Consider the following 21587-nt stretch of genomic DNA (forward strand, 5'->3'; position numbering starts at 1 on the left):
GGTATATAAAGGCTGTTGGCAGGAAGTTCTTCTTTTCACACTGATCAAATTATTTTCACTGTATGAAATCACGAAGTCACAGAATCACTGAATCATTTAGGATGGAAGAGATATCAAAGATCATTGAGTCCAACTTTTGACTGATTCCACCTGTAAATGCCCCCTACCCCATCCTCGCTCCTGATGTTCTCAGTCCATGGCCATGCCAGTGGGAGAGTCACTGACATGTCAGTGGAGGATAGGGTGTGAAACACAGGATACAGTCTTCAAAATTATATCTAACCAATAATTATCCAACTTCCTAACAGGGTGGTGACAAAACATTACCTGCCCTCCTATTGGATACTATGGTTATTTTGAATCCACTTTTCTCTTTCTCCTGAATCTGTTGAAGGTCTGTTTTCATGGTTCATTTTATCCCTTTGGGTTCTCATAATGAGAATTATTTACTAACCTGGCTGCCTTCCCAAGAAGAGTACCACAGCTCTCAGTCAGGAACAGAGACTTATCAATAGCTCCTCATCAGGCAAGTCGGACTTTGTCAGAAATGGAGATGGCAAAGACTCAGGTTCCTCTTTCATTCAGCTTCCTTCCTGATGTTTTCCACTCCTCTTTTTTCCAGTCTTCCAGCCTAGAAGTTGCCCCAACCCCTTTTTAATGGTACAAGTTTTAACTAGTTGGGAGGTGAGTGTAAATATGGTGCCATGCTAGGAAGCACCACACCAGGACTACTGAAACATTGCAAAACATTTTCACTAGTACCAAAAATATTTGAGAATAAATCAGTTTCATCACCACCCAACATTACCACAGATTTCTGGCATGAAGGATGAAAATTATCTAAAGTCTTGGGAAGGCCTTATGTTTCAGATTTGTTTTGGACTTGTGGAAGATAGGGAGGGAGACAGCTATGTGTCTTTACCCTGAAATAGGAGTTATTTTTTTCTGTGTCAGAAAACATGATTCACCAGGCATGCCAGGAAGAGCATTGCTCAGGAAAGAAATGACTGTATCCCCCTCAGGCCTCTCTATCCCTTGTAGGGTTTCAAATCCTGGCAACATGACTTGGGAACATAACTGATCTTCACAAACTGTGTGAAGTGCACTAACACTTCACACAGTGAAGCGTTGGGAGCAAGTCACAATGCGCCTGTGTGGGTCACTGTTCTCCTTTGTACGCCATAAAAATTCTTTCTTCTCCATGCTAATAGAAAAACAGGTTTGAAAGCCCCACATCCCACAGCTCCACTAGTAGGATGCCTCACAGCCTCTTGAAGGCACCCTGGTTATCACAGAGGTCCTGCAATCTTCAAACCTGATGTCACTAATAATATTTTGCTTAATTTGCATGTCCTCTTCACTTGCAGACACAGGGTGTGATGGAATGATGTGTCTTGTTCATCTTTCCAGAGTCAGGACCAGCCTAGACTCACCCAGGGCTGAATTTCATCCAGCTCAGAATGAGGAATTTGCTTCCTACTTGTCTTTTATTGACTCTGAGATCACCAAGATGAGTTTCGTTTGTATCTCACAGGGCTCCTGGCCTGGGAATACCCTGAAAGACATAATTGCAGTTTTTTCATAGAAAACTGCTATCTAAATTATTACTATTAATAATAATTATTATTTTCTGATATCATTTTACCTGTTATACCTGGACTTTGAATTTGGTTCCAATCTGATGTAAGTTATTTCCCTACCTCCTGGCAGAACAGAGCTCTTCCAGAGCAGAGCAGTGGCCATGTTAAATTGGCTGTGAGCCAGCTCCAGAGGCAGAGGTGAAACAAAATCCAGCTGTATGCAACCATTATGGATCAGGAATATTTAAGAGGCACAGGCATTGTCTTTCCAGCCTTCACTAGGAGCTTTTAAAATGAATTAACTCAGAGCCCACAGAGGAAAAACGAAGTCAGCTCCTTCTGTTTCAGCGGAGCGTTCAGCAGGGAGCAGCCGCGGGGACCCAGCAGCCCTGCCCATCCCGGCCATTCCTGGAGGCACCACAGGACGGCACAGAGCAGACTCCGGACAGCGCCCGCAGGGCTGGAGCACTGGGAGACCCCCAGGGTAGCTAAAACCAGGGCTAAAAAGGAAAAAAAAAAAAAAGCCACCTGAGTGTGATGAAATATTTTGCTATGGAGAAGAGAGGATTTGCTGTAAATCGTGCTGTGAGAACATGTCTCACCTGTTTATCCATGTGATCCATGTGAGAACATATCTCAACATGATTTATCCAGGCTTCAAGTGCACTGGCACTCTGGCTGCTGGCACCCGACTTCACCTGTTACCAGTTCATGAAGCACAGACTGAGTCTGAAAGGTTTTTGCTTTACTAGACACAATGTTATTAATGATTTATCAATAGCACCATGGCAGAAAGCTTTTCCTTGTGACCACAGTGTAAAGTGGCCCATGCTCCAAAATAGCAAGGGCAGCTCAGGATTCACCCAAAATATTCTTTTATGCCAAAGCAATGGTAGTGCATTAACTGGAGCAGTGTTGCTGCATACCTGTCTCATCTCCTGCCTCTGGTTTCTTTCCATTTGGCTCTAATAACATCCCTATGAAGTGGGTGAGATGAAGATAGAAAATTACCCCCTCCCCTGATTCCTATAATTTTGTAGTTTCATCAGGCTGTTGTTTCACTCATATCCAAACCTTGCTGATGCCCCTGATGCTCTGCTCCGGTCCCTTCACCTGGCGCCTGGCACGAGGCTGGTCCTGCAGTGGCAGAGGGTTGGGGCACAGGGCTGGAACAGGACAAGGTGCTCTGGTCCTTCTTACCCACCTGGGCTCCTGCTCAGCCACTGCCCAGCACAGGCACCAGCACAAGCACAGCCTCCCACTAACAGCTGCTCCTCTCCCCAAAGGGCCACAAACCAGCAGGCAAGGAAGGGAGTCCAGTTCCCACTCATCAGGGAGACAGTCCACAGAAGGGCACAAGATGAAGAAGATCTCTCCTCCTGATGAAGTTATCTCAGAGATCCTCCTCCATCACCACCCAGGCCCTGTTCAACAGAATCCAGTGCCAAGCTCTGGGGCTCCTCTTGTCCCCAAAGATCCTTGCAGCAACAGATGCAATCCTGGCTGTGGGTCAGAGACTCTACCTAAGGTTTCAAGTTGTGTCAGGAGATTTAGGTTTGATATTAGGAAATATTTCTTCACAGAAAGGGCTGTCCAGCCCCGGCACAGGCTGCCGAGGGCAGTGGTGAAGTCACAATTCCTGGAAGTGGTTAAAAAACGTGGATATGGCACTTTAGGCCATGGTTTAATGGTGAACATAGTGGTGGTGCCAGATCAGCCTTAATTATATTAAGAGCTCTTTTCCAACCATGATCCCATGATTCTTCTGCTACAGCAACAAGTTCCTTTGGTGGGAGGCTCAACACTGGTCATAGAGGCACCCAGGCGAGCAGTTCCCCATTACCCAAAGGAACAGACCAGTAACAAAATAGTCTACATGGTTTTCCTTACATGAAGTCCCTTTTTGGGTGGTCCAAGTAGCACTTCAAATGAACTGTGTGCCAAAGTCCCTTTACAGCAAGCACCAGTGCACCTTCAAGGCTTCATGGGCAGTGACCCTTGGAACTCCCAAAATTACATAAAATCAAGGATTAACCCAAAGACACACAGTCTTTGAACTGATGAGTCCTGTTTTAACTCCAGATTCTTAAACAAACTAAGCAGAAAAATTGCAATTTTGAAATCAGGTGAAAATGTTAAAAATCCTCGTGCAAATACCCAGAAAAATTTAACCATGAGAGGCTAGAGCCCAGGAGGGGTCAGTCAGCAGTCACAGGAAGGCAACAACTAAGGGGCGCTTCTGCAAGGAAGAGCAGTGCATTAACTACAAGAAAAACAGCAGCATTCTTCTCTTGGAATTTATTTCAATTTAATTGACAGCTTCATCTCATTAAAAAAAGAAATACATTATTTTCTAAAGGATTCAAGAAGATGTACGTTCAGAGAAATTAATACAGGACACAGGCCCTGTGAATTGCAGCAAACTGATTCTTGCCAGCACAATCAAGGCATGGCATAACATGGAGTAACATCTGTGCACACAGAATGGCAGGGAAAAGTATCCACAATGGCACATTGTGACCAAATACGTTTCCAATTTATTACAATATGAAAAAAAATGACAAATGAAAGAAACAAAAGGAATAACTTTGTCTTGGCAAAGGCATTTTTAACTGCAAACTCCATCCAGCAGCTGTAAAGCAGCCCAGTGCATCCCAGAATGAATCACCATTTCATTCCCACTCCAGCTCATCAAGCACATCATCCTTCACCAAGTCCTTGAAACAGCAGTCTGGCTTTAAATAGAATTGTGCAAATTCTTTGTAGGATCTATCACTTTGCTTCCCAGCTCTCTGCACACAGACGGTCCTATAGTTGGCCTTAGCCATTTCCATGGCTCAGGCCAGTACCTGCTTAGCTCCTGTACAATTCCTGCCTACAGTATGGCAGCCACAGTGTTCACAAGGATGGCCTCCAACCTCGGCATGGAACCACCTACAACCCAGCCAGGACAACTTCCCTGCAAAAATGTTTATAAATTAATACCAGCACAGTTTCAGCAGCAAAGGCCAAGCTGTTCTTGATTTGCCAGGGAAACCAGAGTTCTGCAGCTAAACAGTTTCATCCAAGACCCTGCTCAATTTATTCCCAAGTCTGTAATACTGTATGCCCAGGAGGACCTGACTCCCATGCAGATGCACATGTGCTTCCTCCAGGAGCTGAAAATGGAATTATCACTGTCCATATGTGCTGCATAGATATACTTGCAGAGAAACAAGCTCCTGAAAGAAACATAGCTTAAGAATGTCTCCCAGCCTGTACACATGCCAATTGTATAGGCAGCCTGACATTCACTGTTCAAATTAATAACTGGCACTAATGAAGAACAGATTGTTTTCTATTCTTTGCTGTATTGTCCTTTAACACTAGGATGAATCCAGACTCACTTTTTCTTCCTCCTTCCAGCTCTAACCCTTGGCATAGCTCATTCTGGATTATTTTTTTCCCTGAAAGACATCTTCATCTCAAGCAGCCACAGGAAGGGAGGAAAATATAGCCCCAGCCATAGTAAATTTTCCTGTACCATACTGGGAAAGAATTCTTCCCCCAGCCCTGGCACAGGTTGCCCAGAGAAGCTGTTGCTGCCCCATTCCTGGAAGTGTCCTTTCAAAGCTCTCTAGTAGTTTAATATCTTTCTTATATTGTGATGCACAAACTGCCCCCAGCACTCGAGGTGAGGCCACCTCAGTGCAGAGAGGGACAATCCCCTCCCTGGCCCAACTGGCCATGCTGGGCCTGGTGCCCCCCAGGACAGGGATGTCCCCCATGGCTGCCAGGGCACTGCTCACCCATTTCCAACTTTCCATCCACCAGGATTCCCAGGTCCCTTTGCATGGTGCTGCTCTGTAGCATCTCATTCCCCAGCCTGTCCATACATCCCGGGTTGCACCATCCCAGGTGCAGAATCCTGCACTTTCCCTTGTTGAACTTCACTGGGTTGGATTGCCCAGCCCTCCAATTTGTCCAGGTGTCTCTGCAGAGTCTCCCTTTACTTCACTGGGAAAGGGAATGCTAAATGAATCTGGAACACTTTCTTGGTAGTCTGAAGTGCTTCAGGTCAGACATTCCAGTCCCTGGAACACCCCATGGGCTGGGAAGCAGCCTGCACCAGCTCCAGGGCATTCAAACCAGGGTCAGCAGCTGAGTGTGACTGGGAACAAGGCACCAACAGGGAATCAGAAGGCACAATGAACACAAGGCACACATCAAGGGAACTGGCCCCCATAAACTTTTCCCAGGTGCCAGTGCCCACCTGAGCTCAGGCAGTGACTACAAAGGATCTAGACAAAACAGTTCTGAGATGGAGATACATTTCTTAGTAAGGGCTTTGAGTGCATGTGTTTAAGTTCTTTTCTTAAATTAATTCTCACAAAAGACAAGCCAGAGTTCTTCAAACAGTTGTGATCCTTCATTCCAGTATAGAAAACACATATGCAAACATGGCCTCAGACCCATGCTCACTTAAGAGATCATTTTAAAGCTTGTAATAAAAGTATTTTTTATACAAACAATAAATACTTCAAGCATTTACAAAAATAAATGGTCCATTCCCATAAAGAAGGACATTTATAGCTGAAATTCTGAATACATCTGGAGGCAAGGCAATTATTGATTAAGCTAGTTAATAAAATCTTTGGTATGAGTACAGGACTTTTATGCACTGTTGACTCCCTTTGGCCGGTGTACTGTACAGACAAGCAAAGAGACAGCTTTTCCTTAATTTTTTGACATGTCTTCCAAATACAACATACAAATATTTCTAACATGTCTTCCTATGATAATAGGAGAAAAACCCAAGATTCTCCTGGCTCTTCCTATGACTTGCGTTTCTAAAACGGAATGATGAGAGGAAAAAGAGAAAAAGAACACAGTTAGATTTCATTTTAGCTAGGAAGCAGCATCTGCAAAAAATAAAAACCAACTGAAAATAACTCTAGAGGAAAGCACGTTTCCTTCAATTCACAGAAATCAACTGCCAAGAAAGGCGAACAAGGAATCTGTTAAGATTCTGCTAGTTGAGACAGGAAGAGGAGATTGGTCAGTTAGGGAAGGGGGCAGCTTCACCCCTGAGCACAGTACTGGATGGTGTGGAGCAGGTGACTGTCGGATGGCAGTTAGAGTTAACATCCAGAGCCAGCAGCACAGGGACAGCTGTAGCTGCTGGAACTCAGCAAATTCAGCCAGCATCCCCCAGCCCTGGCCAGGCTTCCACCAGCTCCCAAGGGGTGTGGGAGCCAGAAGGTTTTGGGTCTGTCTCATGACTGCTGGGAATCATGACCCATTGCTATAGCAACAGGAGTTCACATGACTACTGTATTTACAAAGTCCCCCTATTTGTGGCATCTTCTGTAGGCAAAATATCCATTATTTATACCTCAGCATGTTCGCCATGCAATTTGTATCCAGAGCTCATTAATGAATGATGACACCTTGACCCACCCTGTTAGGGAGCCCTGTCAGATGAGGAGCCCAGCTCGTTCCATCCCTGCTGAGGGAAGGCAGGCAGGAGAAGCCCCTGAGAAGCTCACCTGAGTTGCAGCAGTACCAGAAAAGGGCCAGTCCTGCAGCCATGCTGAAACACGCCAGGAAAAACACTGGGCCTACAGAAAATTGCAAGAAAACACATTGAGACAGCAGGGCAGCAGAAGTTTAGCTCCGTTCACAAATCACCAATTGCTATCAATATGCATAATTAAGAATATTCAAATGAAGCTAACATAGTCACAATTCTGTATGTTCTGTAGCTAATGTACCATGAAGCACATTTATTAGACTGCAATTAATTTTTACTACAGTTGCTTTGTCACCATTCCCTGTTCCCCTCTGCTCATCTAGCTACAGACTATGCTATTAAGGAAAAGTTTCCAAACCAAATCCCCTGGAAACAACTTGCCTGGAATTACACACAGTTTAATGGTGATGGTCAGTACTGATGTTCAATAAAACCTTTCTAATTTATACTTATCCACTGACAAAACAGCATAAAGATTTATATCTACTTCTTTATTACCTAATACTCCATTTGTAGTTACTCTCTCACTAGAAACAGAGATACAATTAAACTATACCTCTGCTTGTAGATACAATTAAGCTACACCTATCAATTTAAGGACAAGTGTACTGCCTCAACAAATTCCTGGAGCAGACTGTGTGGTCAAGGACATTGGAGAAACCGCAAAGGACCAAGGATTTGGTTGCTCTTTGGCATGTAACCTCCCAAGGAGAGTGGCTAGTGGCCAAACAATCTCTAGAATCTCTAGTCTGAGGCCAAGTCAGAAAAAAAAAAAAAAAGAAAGTAATAAGTAAAAAAAAAAAACCAAAAAAACACCACTTCATTTTCTTATTTGCAAGTACTTTCTCTGTTCATCCTGTACTGTTATGCTGCAGACAGCAACAGCAATGTGTGAAGTCTGAACAGCAATTTAGGTCAATATTCAGAGAAACACCACCTCCACAAACAAAAATATACATTGAATTAAACAGTGTTTCTGTTACTTATTTCAGTTTTCTCTCAGGAAACTGCAAAAAAGGCATAATTCATAGAAGGTGTTTTGAATTTCTCATTATTGTATCTAAATCTCTAAATAAAATACTGAACTTAAATTATACAATAGTTCATTAGAAATTGTGAGAACATCTTCATTTGAGATCTTCCTTTTCAAAATATCCTACCATGAAAAAAAATATTTGTCTCTGTAATCTGGCATTGAACAGAGGAAGGTGAAACTAATTAATATATTTTCCTAAGGAAAATATATTTCAGCTTTTCCTTCCTTTCTGTCATTGCTTTCAAATTACTTGTAGTTAAATTGAGAGCTTAAAAAATTTGAAAAAAATTGAAAGTCAGATCAAAAAGTTATTGATGGCCTTATGCAAAATGAACAGACCTTACTGTTCAGGAATTGAAGAAATCACAGGAAATTAAGAGTTTACTTATAATAGTGTAAGTAATACCATTGTAAATATTGATTAAACTCTACAGTCTCTTCAATTTCCTGGCCCTGTTTTCCTTGACAGTAACTCAGTACAATTTCCTCCATTAATTCTACTTAACTTGTGACAGTAAAGACATCATAAGCCAAAGTAGTTGTTATACGCAGTGCGAATTACATGATATAATAAATTGTATCATAATCTGCAAAGCCATTCCATCCAGTGACACTGTATGATTTATTTACCCCTGTCATTTAGCATATATTGCTCCTTGTCAGTGTCTATCTCTGTGGGATCTGGGGTTTCTAGAAATAAAAGCAACACACGAAAAGTTAGTACTCAGCTCAAGCAAACAAACAAACATAATCAGCACATGCAAAATGGTGCAGAACACCACATTTCAGAATAATATCCAATATTTACACAAAGTATTGACCCCTCCAATGGTAAACCATTGCTAGAGTTAAAGCTGAACTGACCAAAAGACATAGGCACAGAGTCGTCTGAATGCAACTACAAATAGCTGCAGCCCCACCTCTGATCTGCTTAAGCACTGGCCACATAAATAACATTACACTTGTTTCCCAAATTAGGAAAGAAGGAGATAATCCTTCACAATACCAGCAATTTTCATTGTAATACAAATTGTAATACAAATGTTTCTTTAATTTGTTAATAGATGCACTAATCTGAAAACACCTGTATAATTTAATGTATCACCATTCTTTGTTCTTGAGCAAATCTCCAGGCATTGATGTATTTAGCAGGTAAAGCACATAGAAAAAAAAAATTCTTGGTGTAAATTATTTACTAAATGCAGGTCTCAGCTGAAGATATGCCCAGCTTCTTTAAAACTCTGCAGGTTCTACATGCTAGCATTTGGCACAAGTAATTTCAGCCTCTATCTGCAAATTCTAGTAGAAAAGGAGGCTGGCCTTAGGACAAGGAGTTTCTAGTCTGGACAGAAAGACCCTTTCAGAGCTGCCTTTGCCACACAGATGTGGAGATCATGCTGTCTGCAGAAGAGGGATGCACAGCTGTCACCGGACATGGCAGAGGAGTGACATCACCGATCTGCAACACTGTTTTAGCCAAACACTTCTGTAGTCATGAAATCACAGAATTATAAAGGTTGGAAAACACCTCTACAATCACCTAGTCCAACTGTCAAAGGGCTAGGAGGGTTAAAAAAGGAAAGGAAAAAAAGTAAGAGTTCTGAATCTGGCTGTCAATAGAGAAGAATATAAGACTTATCAGTTTCAACTGCTCTCCTTTCACATGACACCAAGATGTAGGAGAGGAGAGATGTAGGAAAACTCCCCTGTCCACCCAGGCAGCGACAGGGAAGCATCCATCTCCCCTGCTAAGGACATCCCTCTCCATGGGGGGACAGGGCATGGCCCTGGAGTAGGACAGAAGCATCTGGTGCCCTTTGCTGTGAAGCTTGAGAGTCACTGGAGCAGCAAGGATTGCTGCAAAGCTTCCGTGAGCTCGCTGTGCCCCTAAGCAGCCTCACCCAGCCTGCCCCTTTGAGGAGCTGATGTCCTCCCTAGGAATTCCAGCTAGGAAATCCTCACATTGCACAGGAGAGCACAGACAAATCTCTGCCACTTCTGTCGCTGCATAGGGCTTATCCAAGCCTTTATCCTTTAAGTCTATGTCAGCATGGAGAGAAATAAAAACATTTTCTGAGTCCCTTGGAAACTCCCGTTTGCTTCAACAGCTCCAAGGCTGCCCATATCGTGTGCCCTATCCCCCCTCTAGTGGGAATGTTCAAGCATTACCAGACACTTCACTGGCAATTTACACTTCAGGCAAAGCAATTTTGTTCTAGCATGAATTTTAAAGCTGTCTTAAAAATGAAAAAGAAATATTTGAAAGGATTTCCTTTGCTGAAAAAAATCTGTCATATGTATAGCTGCATGTAATCTATTACAGAATTACGGAGTTCATCCATGTCCTCATTGATAATTTCTCCAGTTGTTTGTAATGCTGCTTGTTTCAGCTCAGCCTGCATTTAGAAGAAAAGCTCCATGTTAGTGATTCTCCTTGTTCTTCATGTTTACAAATTCTAGTGGCAGTTCTGTAAATGCTTTGTGCTAAATTTAACAACTAATGCTAAGAGCATTATAGAATGATAGCATGGTTTGAGTTGGAAGGGACACTGAAAACCATCCAGTTCCAACCTCCTGCCATGGGCACGGACACCCTCCAATGACCGGAGTGCTCAGGACCCCACAGATCTTGGCCTTGAACACCTCTTGAGCACCTCCAAGAAGTAACATTTGAGTAACAAATTGTGCATGTTGGAGGTCTGAGGGATAATGCCTTTAACATTGAAAATGTCCAAGTTCACTTAAATGAGAAGTTACTCCTCATATTGATAAAGGAGCTTTTCCTCACGTATAAAGGTGTTTGCAGATTTAGCTTAAAAAGCTGCACACATGTTTCTTGACCATTTAATCCAGAATGCAGACATTGGTTTTAATTGCAGAACTCTAAGAAGCAGCAAGCATATTAACACAATCATCTCAATGTTTATTTCTTAGATCAACAGAAAGAAGCTGCTGAACCTCAGCACACAGTAATGTTTTAACTCAGTTCTTTAAATTATCCTTATTCTTCTGAGGATGGTAACATGAAAGAGTGTACTAAGGTAACAGAGAATTTAATGACTTTTGATGGTTACTGAAGTCAGCAGTTTGCAGCAATAGCAAAACTGTTTTCAGGTGCCACAAGTAGATGTATGTTTAACATGAAGCACTTCTAGCACAGGTATTTGCTATGCAGAGTCTGAACAGGAGAAACCCTAACCCTGCCTATTCATGGCTACCTGAGGAAAGCTCAGAGTCACCACATAAATCATGTGCAAAGATGAGCACATTTCTGCTCTAGCTAAAAGTGAAAACATCCCACAGACTCTAACCAAGTCTCCTTGTAAAGATACATTTTCAAAAATGGCTTGTAGAATGTGCTATTGAACATTAAAAAAGCTTAAATTCTTAAACATCAAAACAGTCTTGAAATTGTTCTTCTTAGTGACTACACCAAGACTTCTCAAACTGCTCTTAATTCAAAAAGGCTATCTGCTAACTGCTAGTCAGCCTGGCAGAAAAACTTGTTTCTTGACCTCTACCAAAGTAAAAATGATATATCCAAGACAATTTGATTGAAGAGCCTGTTCTCCAAAGTGCATGACTTCTGCAAGGTGAACATCAGATCAAAGCATTGCCTTCAAGCTGCTGCAAGGTTCAGTCAGTTGGGATTTGGGCTCATCTGAGATTCTGAGGCAGGATGGGCCCAGACCTCCCCAGTTCAAAAGGGTTCAGGTATGGATGTGGGGTAACTCTGCAGCCTCCGGTGCAGGCAAGAAAATGGTCCTCCACCAGTTTGTGCTGGGTAGATACAAATTGCTTCTTTCAAAATGAAAGACAAAATGAAGGAAATTACAATTTTACATTACAAAATCCCTTTACAGCTTTTGGAAAACTCAAGTCAGAAGGAATTAATACCCCAAAAATTATTTAAGTAATTTGTTTATTTGTATTGTTTATAACCTGTTTAGGTTGTTTAAATTACCTACACTGCATCTGAAATTAGGTTTTGTAATACACTGGTGAGGAAATCCACAACTCAATCAACTTACAAGTCAACTTACTCAAGATTTTCCTGCTTGGCAGATCATTAAACAGCTGTTCAGCATTGATCTGCAGAGCCCTGTAAAACTCCTGACAGTGTCTGTCTCCTTTCTTTTGGAGGTGTTTTAACAGATCTGAGAGCCTGGTATGGAGTGATGCCTTTGGGTTCCTGAACTGTAAAAGAAAAGTGCTCATCAGAAAAGAGGTTAAAACAGAAGAGAGATTAAAAGATCAATTTTACATCACTATGCCAGTTATGTAGCTTCTTTATGGAGCTTCTTTGATATTTACTAAAAGAATGGGCCAAAAAGGGAAACCTAGGAAGGACATACATGCACTGCACAGACCTGAGCTTCATGTGGTCAGCAGTGTCTGATGAAGAGCATATTGTCTCTGTCTCTCCTTCTGCTTTTTTCTGTCCCAATCGAGCGAAAGACACTCTGCATTTGATGCCTTCCCTGCATCCAAGCTGACATGGTACTTGCTATTCTACAGTTTAATTCTGGCAGCTGTAGATAGAATATTTCAGCAAATCTTATAATTTGAATTAAAGTTTGATGCTTTCAAGTTTGCCCTTAGCTGCCTAGTAATGATCCCCGAAAAGGCACTTTATACTGCTTATCCTAGTCCCAATACTGGAGTGTTCATCATTCCAAGATTTTGTATTTCATGTTTTTTTGTTGTTTCCAGCCAATTAACTGCTGTATACCCACTTCAACAGGCACAAATTCCCATTGCTCAGATTGGCAAACAGTTGCAGCGGGAAATACATTTTTTCTGTAGTGCTAAATGTGGTGAGTATTAGAAGACCTTACAAAGAGAAGGAAAATGCATCCCTAGCCTTACACATCAAACCCTTTTCAGTTTATTTCAAAAAAATCCAAAGCCATTCTCAGCAAAACATCATATTTCATAGCAGCACAGTGGATAATCTTTGTAGCATACTGAGTTACGAACAATTGCTGCTTGAGGGGGACAAGAATGCCACAGATTTTACACAATACTCCTTATTCTGACAAAATTCCCACAGGGTCTACCAGATACAGCTGAGATTATAAGCTTCCTAAACATTCAATAGAGTTGACACAAACTTGCCTGAATCCATTAAAAAGCAGTTCATTTCTGCCCAAGTGCAGAAGTCACAAATCATGTTTCAGATTCTTTATGGGTTTATTTTGAATCTCTTGAGGGAAGTGGCAAGACTGGCTCAGTAAATGATCTAGCTCTGCTCTACACCACAAAACACTAATTGTCCCCATGAAGTTTGATATGGTGGCATTGAACCTATTTTTCCAGATGTTAAAATACTGATACGCCAAAACTCTGACAAAGTGCAGACATGAAGCCAGCAGAGGGCAAGTACAAACTATTATAAGTAAGATTGTGGAAGCTCTTAGCTGACTTTAATTTTGTCTCCACACAAGATTAGAAGCTTTTTCTCCCTAAAAAGAGCTACCCATTTTTGAAAGCTTCACATCAGGGAGGGTGGCCTTCCTCCATACATGGTGGCACCACTGCAAGATATTATTAATTCCACCCACTTCCCAAAGCTCCACACTTACTAGTGGAACTAATACCCCCCCACATCTCTACCAAGACTTAAAATTATTAATTGGTTACCAAAACTGATTGAGCTAATATAGACGATTTTGTGGGCAGAGGTGGATGCAGCATAGATCATCTAGTGTGCCACTCCACACCACCTCATGGGTGAAGACAGGCACGCCAGGCATGCGGTCACAGGATGGGTGCCCTCCTGCCCATGGACTGGCTTCATGATTGTGTGCCCCTGATCATGGCAGGGACCGTGGCATTAAACTGCTGCTGAAGAGAGCATTCTCTCCCATGACCACTTGGCAGAGGGAACGCGCCAGCCCTGTGACTGCTCCTCTTACATGAGATGCCAGACACAACTGGTCAGCAAGCAGGAGATGAGGCAGGCTGGCTGCATGTGACACCAAGAGTTGTGTCAGGAAGAGGGCAGCTGGGGTAGTGACCTACAAAAGCAACAGAAAAGTCAGAGACACAGCAAAACTCCTCAAATTACCTTTTCTGCTTCTTCATTGGTAAGAATTTGGGGATAGACTCTGTTAAGCTGAAGAACAATTTTATCAACCACTTGCTCATTCAGTCGGCTAGTGCTTGTAAGGAAATACATGTCATGCTGCAGCCGATGACAATACGACTGATCTAGAGATAAAATAACACAGAAAAAAATCACAGCAGTTAATTAATAAGCCATTTTTAAACTCCGTCATTTTCATTTTCCTACCAGTGATTAAATAGCTAAAATAAAATTATCACCACCACCTAATACTAGCAAGCTGAACTATCTGTTAGGGAAACATAACACTGCCATGTGCTTTCAAAGACCCATCCACTTGAAATTACATAAATCTGAACTTCTGGCTGGTCACTCCTACTGCGTCTCTCCTTCCAAAAAGAGAAGGCTATAAATCATTTAGAAGTCAAGCTCTGATGGATATTTTATCAAATACAGCCTTAAAGTTAATAAATCACTGAAGATAAATTATCTATTTATGAAGTCAGATTATGACATTTAAGCACCTGCAAGATGCTTCTCCCATCCAATGGGATGCTCTCATTCTGCTCTTGAAAATAACAAGGCTCATAAAAAAATTTATCATACATGACCATAAGGTGCCAGACTGACTGCTAGAGCACCTGCAGAAAAAACATCAGAGACACCCTTTCTTAAGTTCTTCAAACACGGAGTTTGTCAGACACAATTCCCACCAGAGAAAGGGACAAGACACACCCTGGCAGCAGCCAGAATGTTGGACAAACCCTTGGACTCCTGCTTTACAAGCCTGTGGTGAGATGTGTGGCCCCTGAAAGCTGTCACTAGCCACTGGCACAACACAAACCAGAACTTTCCGGTTATATTGGTTGCCAAAAACACCTTTGTAATTTTGTTTCGGCTTAACTATTCTTAGCATAAAAACCCTCATGTTGCTTTCTGTACAAGAAACATCAAACAGGATTTTGTTTGTCACAATCCCCTTCATAAATTTTTTCATGATCTACTTTCACTGCCTTACTGGATAAAGCCACAGGGCCCTAAGGAGCTGCACTGCCACTTCATATTTATCACAGTAAATTAATAAATACAACTGCATTTCAAATTTGTAGGCTGAGATCAGCCCTTCCTTGCCACGCTGCAACATGCAAGCACTCTCATCCACACCCGGGCCCTGGGAGCTACCAACCACCTTCAGTCAGGCAGGTACTCAGTCCCAATTACTAACTCCACTAATATTTACATAAGGACTCTGGACACTGTCTCTGACACTGCTGTATCTTTATTATGGTTTGTTTTCCCCTTAAAAGCCTTCTTAAGTTTATCAAGCAAACAAACAGGATCATTAAAGAGATAAATTTAAATACAACAGACACGAAACCCAGTGCACGTCTCTGATGTTCTCTATAAAACACACAACTTGCAAACATCCATTCCAGAAACCTCAGTGATGACTGCTGTGCAGTGCAAACACGAGCTGCTACTTCCTGTAAAACTGCTGGATGATTTTCATAAACATTACCCAGGAAAGCTGGCAACCAAAACCTGGATGATCAAACCATTTGCATGTGTCCACGACAACTCCTTTCAGAAGCATCTCAGGAAAGAGGAAAAAGTCTCTCTCAACAAAATGTTGGCTTAGCACTAATTTAGTTTTGCCTTTTCCCTTTCAAGACTCCAATGAAGGGATGCCAAGGATTTAAGAAGGAGACTGGCTGCAGAGAAACGGCCTTGACATGATCAGATGGCACTGGTTACCAAATGCACCCACGAAGAGCAACTGGTCTGCTCCTCTGGGCTGAAAAGATGACAGAGAGGTGAAAAACAAGATGTCATCCTCCTTTGCTACTCTCACCCACTGCCATGTGCAAGTTACCAGAAGTCAAGGGTCTCTGACAGCAAGTCAAGAGAATCACAGAATCATTTAGGTTGGAAAAGAACCTTAAGACTATTGAGTCCAACCATCAATCCAGTATCACCATGCTCGGCACTAAACCGTGTCCTGGAGTGCCACATCCTTATGTTTTTTGAACATTTCCAGGGATGGTGACTCCACCACTGCCCTGGGTAGCCTGTACCAGGTGTGGGTAACCCTTTCAATGAACAAATTTTCCTTAATATCCAACCTAAACCTCCCCTGGTGCAACCTGAGGCTGTTACCTCTCATCTTGCCACTTGGTGCTTGGGAGGAGATTGACACCCACCTGGCTACACCCACCCGTCAGGGAATTGTAGACTTCAACAACTGCAGTGAGCAAAATATTAAAAAGCATTTGATACTAGAGTGCGACATTAGGTTACATACAGTCCCAGTCCTCCAAGCTCCAGACGATGGCTAAAACAACCGGGCCCCCGAGTCACCAGGATAACTAACCTGTGTGCTCCCCAGGTGTAGAGGCGATCCCAGCGAGCTGGATGGAGGTTGGGAGCAAACAGCAGATTTCGCTGCCACACAACACGCGGCCAGTGTGCCAGGGTGCGAAACGTGGCACTGACCGGCTACACCGGAGACACCAGGCCGGGGCTCCGCACGCCCCTGCTGCCCCGCGCCCCGCGCCCAGCTCAGCCCCGCCCGCCGTCCCAGCGGCCCGCCCCGTGCGGGGCCTAGCAGCGCTGCCCGGGCCAGGCCATGCCCCGGGGCAGTCACTCCGACCCACGGCGGGGCCGCGGCCGCGCACCAAACCGCCGGGGCCACCGCGCAGGCGGGGCCGCTGCGGGGCGCGGGGACAGCGCGACACCGGCGCTGCGGCCCCGAAGGCTGCGGCCGGGCCTGGGAGCGCGGCGGCGCTCATCAGGCCGCCGAGGGTCACCGGACCCTGCCCGTCCCGCACTCACCGGCCATAGCACCCCCGGCCCCGCCCGGCCCGCGGGCTGCGGCCTTCGGACGACGACCCTCGGCCTTCGGCCTTCCTGCCAGGCCGGGGCGGGGCGGCCGGCGCTGGGCACCGCCTCCCGGGCCGGAGGCGGTGGGGGAAGCGCGAAGCGAGGCGAACGGAGCGCCGGGCCGGGGGTAGCCGGGGCGGTACTGGGGCGGGCCCCCCTGAGACCCCCGTAGCCGACATCGGGGTTCCCATCGCCTTGACCTTCAAGGTAAAAACACTTCTTCAAATGTCTGTGCTCACCAGCCCGTCCTGTGTAGAAGCATGAATTTACACTTGCACAGCCACGAGTTTTTAAACAATTAATGCATGATTAGTAAAGCCGTGATTTACTTTTCCAGAAGAAACTACACTGTCCAAAATACCATGTCTACATCTTCACAACACCCATGTAGAATTTATATTTTCCTGTCCTTCAGCACAACACACATGTAAGGTACATTGGGCATGTAGTGACTCAAGCCCAAGGAGCAGGGACAAGTTCTGTCATAGGAAAGGTTTCAGTGAAGCATGTAATTAATTGGGATAGTTAACTTTGTGAGTGAAAAAGTACAAGCAAATCTGTGGATGTAAAACCTGCTATTTGCCCCAAATTTCAGCAACAATTTATTACCTAGCAAGGAATGGAAGAGAATATGCCTTGCTAGGGATGAATGCTGCAGAGGATCGAAGTATTGTCAAATGCTGTGACATTCATGGTGCATATCCTTGAGAAGATTGGTCGAGTGCATACATCCTGAGTTTATCCTATTTACCCTCCAGAATCCAGATCTTCCTAACAGCATGAAAACACAATTTAAAATTATTATTATTGCACATGGAGACCTTGATCACACCTGCATTGGTGTGATTTTGGCAGTGTATTTTAGTAAAGAAACAGGAACCTTCTGAAAAGGAACTTGGAATTGTGTGATTCCTTTTGTGATATATTTTTAAGGCTATTTTGGATGGGGCTGAGCTATCTGGCACAGTGGAAAGTGCCCCTGCCCCTAACAGGGGTTTGGAATGAGATGATCTTCAAGGTCCCTTCCAACCCAAACCATTCTTGTATTCTACGATTCACTTCCATATGTATATTAAAACATTACAGCAAGAGGAGTTGCCTAATACTAAGAAGCAGTGGGAGAATGCCATGCTGACGATTTGTTTTTATGACCCCTTTATACCTCTGTGAATTTGCATTTTGTGCTCTGCTAAAAAGTTTCCCTGGAAACTTTTAGAAGTTTTAAATTTAAAAGTTTTTAGAACCTTTTCAACTACTGGAATCTAAACCACTAAAGAGAAAGCCTGGTCATCTTAGTGTGATATGGACTGAAATCTCTAATATAAATCTAAATGTTTTTCAGCACACAGTGATTCAAAGCACAGTGAGTGAAGTGGAAGTAAAAATTAATCCCTCAGGAATGCTGTGATGTACAGTGCCACACTGCTTGGAGATATTTTTGTCCTGCAGACTCAGATAAATACACAAGAAGAAAGGTTAAACATATCTCCTCCTCATGCCGGTGGCACGCAAGACCTCTACAGCAGGATCGCTGTCCGGTTCGCTTTGCACAGACAGATCCTTGCAGAGCCACTCGTCCACAGCGGAGGCCTCCGCAGTGCCCGTGCTCCCTGGGAGGGAAGGACCGCGCTGGGGCTGGCCCCGAATGCCCTCCCATGGTGATAGTCACATCCCGTGACAGTCACGGCGCAGAGCCGGATGGGGAAGCCGCATCCCGGCCGCTGGGACGACGAGCGACGCGAATAGCGAGGCGAGAAACGCGCCCCTCAAACCGCTCCGGAGCGAGGGGCACGCCGCGAACCCCCGCTTCCTGACAGAGCCCAGTGCCCTTCCAAAACTCTGATTCATTTCAGAGTTCCGCCTCCGAATTTTGTGGCTGTCAAAAATAGGTTAGAAACTATTGTAAAATAGTTGATAGTTGTTAAGCATGTACTGTTAGTTTGGTTATGGCAAAAGGGGTTAAAAGCGTAGTGAGAAGAAATACGGTACTATACGTACCATAATACACCTAAGTAAAGTGCACCACCCCCCAGCGAAAGGAGCCAGCCTGGACAGAACTGTCATGGACCAATCAAGCGCCTTAAACCTTCATGCAAACGAAGGTGCTGAAAAAAGAAAACCAAGGTGAAAAAAGGTGCTGAAAAAGAAACCAATCCAAAGGGACAAAAAACAGGATAAAAAGGGGGCTTCTGACCCACTGAACCTGTGCCGCTTCACCTGGAACATCGGGGACATCGCTGCTCAGAAGACCCAGCGCCGGCGCTGCAGCCTCCTCGACGGGAATGCTCCTGCTCAGCCCGCGGGCCCCCTTGCTTTAGGCCTTTCCTTCTTATTACAATAAATGCTGAAATCACTTTTAGTACCGGGAATGTGGTCCCGTTTTTAACAGTGGCCATGCGAAGTGACCTGCACAGCGTTTTATTTACCAGCAGATTGATTTCCTGCTTAGCTAATCTCAAAAGCCAGTAAAGCGACCGATTTGTTTATTTGAGTGAATTATTTGACTTATTAAATAACACCCTTGTCCTGGCAACACTATCATGTAGTATTTTGTTTTATCTGTTAACTGTTGGATCACAATACGCTTTGCTGTTTTCCCACCGCCAGAGGACTGAATCTCTTTAGCAACAAATTAAATCTAGATACCGCAAACAGTTCCTCTAACAGTCTTTCTTTGTGTTTAAGAAAATACAATAAAGTATTTCTTAAAAGGTCAGATAGCGCATTAAGCTCCCTTCAGTAAGTTTCAGTCAATAATTTAGAAAAACAAGATTTAAGAAGGGGAAAAAATGTGAAGGCAGTGACGGGCTGGCCACTCCCGTCAGAGCCACTGCCCCTCTGTCTCTGAACTCCTGTTCCCAGAGATTTGCACCTTTCAGACCCTTGTTTTGCCCAAATGCCTCGTTATAAATGTGCACTTACAGCTTCTGTAGAGCATCATCCATCGGTTTCAGGGTGGGTGTGTGCCGTGTCCGGCACACGTCCCACGCGGGGCGGCCGCAGTGCAATTCTCCTTGACGGGATAAACGGAGGTCACGGGCAACTTGGAAAAGCGAAAGTAAACAGGGAGGGAGCGAGTCCAGTTGTGACAGCCGGCAGAGCTCCGCCGGGAGCGATGGGCGGCTGCTCCTCTGCGCCTGGGAGTCAGCAGCAATTTGCTGGTGATTTTAGGGGACGTGTAATTAGCTCTGAAAACCAAGATGTTTGTTTGCTCAGAGTTATGAAGGCTTTTTGTGTGTATGCTAATAATTTCTAGAGTTGCTTTGCATATAAAATGAGTTATTTTCCTATCTTATTTATATAGTCAGAGTATGATTATTGGTATGATTACTTTGTTGGTTAGAAGATGAAAAAAAAGTTTTCTGACTCCAAACACAAAAGCAGCTGTGCTGCAAATTCTCAGCTCTTTATTCCTAACCAGTTAAGCCAAACAGTGAAATGGGAACAGAACTGACTTGGATGAAACTTTTCTCAGAGGGTGCTGGGCAATGCCCAGGCTCCCCAAGGAATGGGCACGGCCCCGAGGCTGCCAGAGCTACAGGAAAGTTTGGACAGCGCTGCCAGGGATGCCCAGGGTGGGATTGTTGGGGTGTCTGTGCATGACCAGGGGTTGGACCTCAGGGTCCATTCCAGCTCAGGATATTCTATGACAGCCTGGAGCATCCACAGGTCTGGAAACCCCTGGTTAAAACCCCAGGAAGTTTTAACTTCCTGTGTATTCACCTTGTACCTGGTGAATTACACACGCCTGGTTTTGCTATATGATATCCTATCACTGGAAATTTTAACAGCATTAGTAAAACAAGAAGATGATGCAGATAAGGGAAAAATTGTGTATCTCTCATTCCTGGCACAAGGGAACAATGGGCATGTAGAACAGGGCTATGTATACTGATCACAAATAGTCCTGGTAAATATTGCACAGATTCTGGAGAATGAACAATCAACTTCACAAACATGTTCAATATTGCACTTGGCTCCTTATCTAAAGCACAAATCAAATTGTACACATGAAAAACTCAGCTAATTATTTTTAAAAACACCAAACAATTGAATTCTATGAAGACAGGAAGCAAATAAAGCTGTTAGAGCATCCTCCCCTTTAAATAGGTATGTAAATAAACAGTTGACAGATTTGGCAAACTGACATTCTGCAGAGCTGTGGGAAGGGAACAAAGCCACTTCAGGTACATATCCTCACATGGAAGTCATCCCTGTGCCAGCTCGGGGCCTCATCTGATCCCCACAGCCAGGGATGATAGGATAGTGTGCAGCCTGTGTGAAGTAAAGCCCAGTTCTAGGCATGGGTTAGTGCAGTGTTAGAGTTCTTGGGTCATCCTTGATGGAGAGTTGCTGGGGTGTGACGGTCGGCTCAGATGGGCGGATGGCTTTATCTTTTGTAAGAGGGATTTTGGGGATTTTAGTTGTTGTAGTCATAGTTTTGTTTATGTTTTCCTGTTTCGTTAAATGTTTACAGAAATCCATAGGAGAGGACTTTTTAATGAATAAAGG

General features: G+C 43.9%; 1 protein-coding gene and 1 long non-coding RNA gene across 7 annotated transcripts; one reads left to right on the forward strand and one right to left on the reverse strand.

Moving 5' to 3' along the window:
* Nucleotides 1–3863: 3863 nt before the first annotated feature.
* Nucleotides 3864–20111, reverse strand: CARD19 (caspase recruitment domain family member 19). Of its 6 annotated transcripts, none has more exons than XM_053989255.1 (6): nucleotides 19998–20111; nucleotides 14199–14341; nucleotides 12172–12325; nucleotides 8759–8818; nucleotides 7109–7180; nucleotides 3864–6409 (listed from the first exon to the last, which is right to left on the reverse strand). In XM_053989255.1, the coding sequence occupies exons 1-6, from the start codon at nucleotides 20014–20016 to the stop codon at nucleotides 6297–6299; spliced, it is 561 nt and encodes a 186-aa protein (XP_053845230.1). In that variant the 5' UTR covers nucleotides 20017–20111; the 3' UTR covers nucleotides 3864–6296. The 6 variants fall into 6 exon arrangements, with proteins under 6 accessions (XP_053845230.1, XP_053845231.1, XP_053845226.1 ...); XM_053989256.1 differs by lacking the exon at nucleotides 19998–20111 and adding an exon at nucleotides 17028–17100; XM_053989251.1 differs by lacking the exon at nucleotides 19998–20111 and adding an exon at nucleotides 16567–16984.
* Nucleotides 17197–19613, forward strand: LOC128813852 (uncharacterized). Its single transcript, XR_008439197.1, has 2 exons — nucleotides 17197–17282; nucleotides 18418–19613. It is a non-coding gene; the product is annotated as an uncharacterized LOC128813852 (long non-coding RNA).
* Nucleotides 20112–21587: the final 1476 nt, after the last annotated feature.

The sequence above is a fragment of the Vidua macroura genome, chromosome 13, assembly GCF_024509145.1.
Source record: "Vidua macroura isolate BioBank_ID:100142 chromosome 13, ASM2450914v1, whole genome shotgun sequence".
NCBI lineage: Eukaryota > Metazoa > Chordata > Aves > Passeriformes > Viduidae > Vidua > Vidua macroura.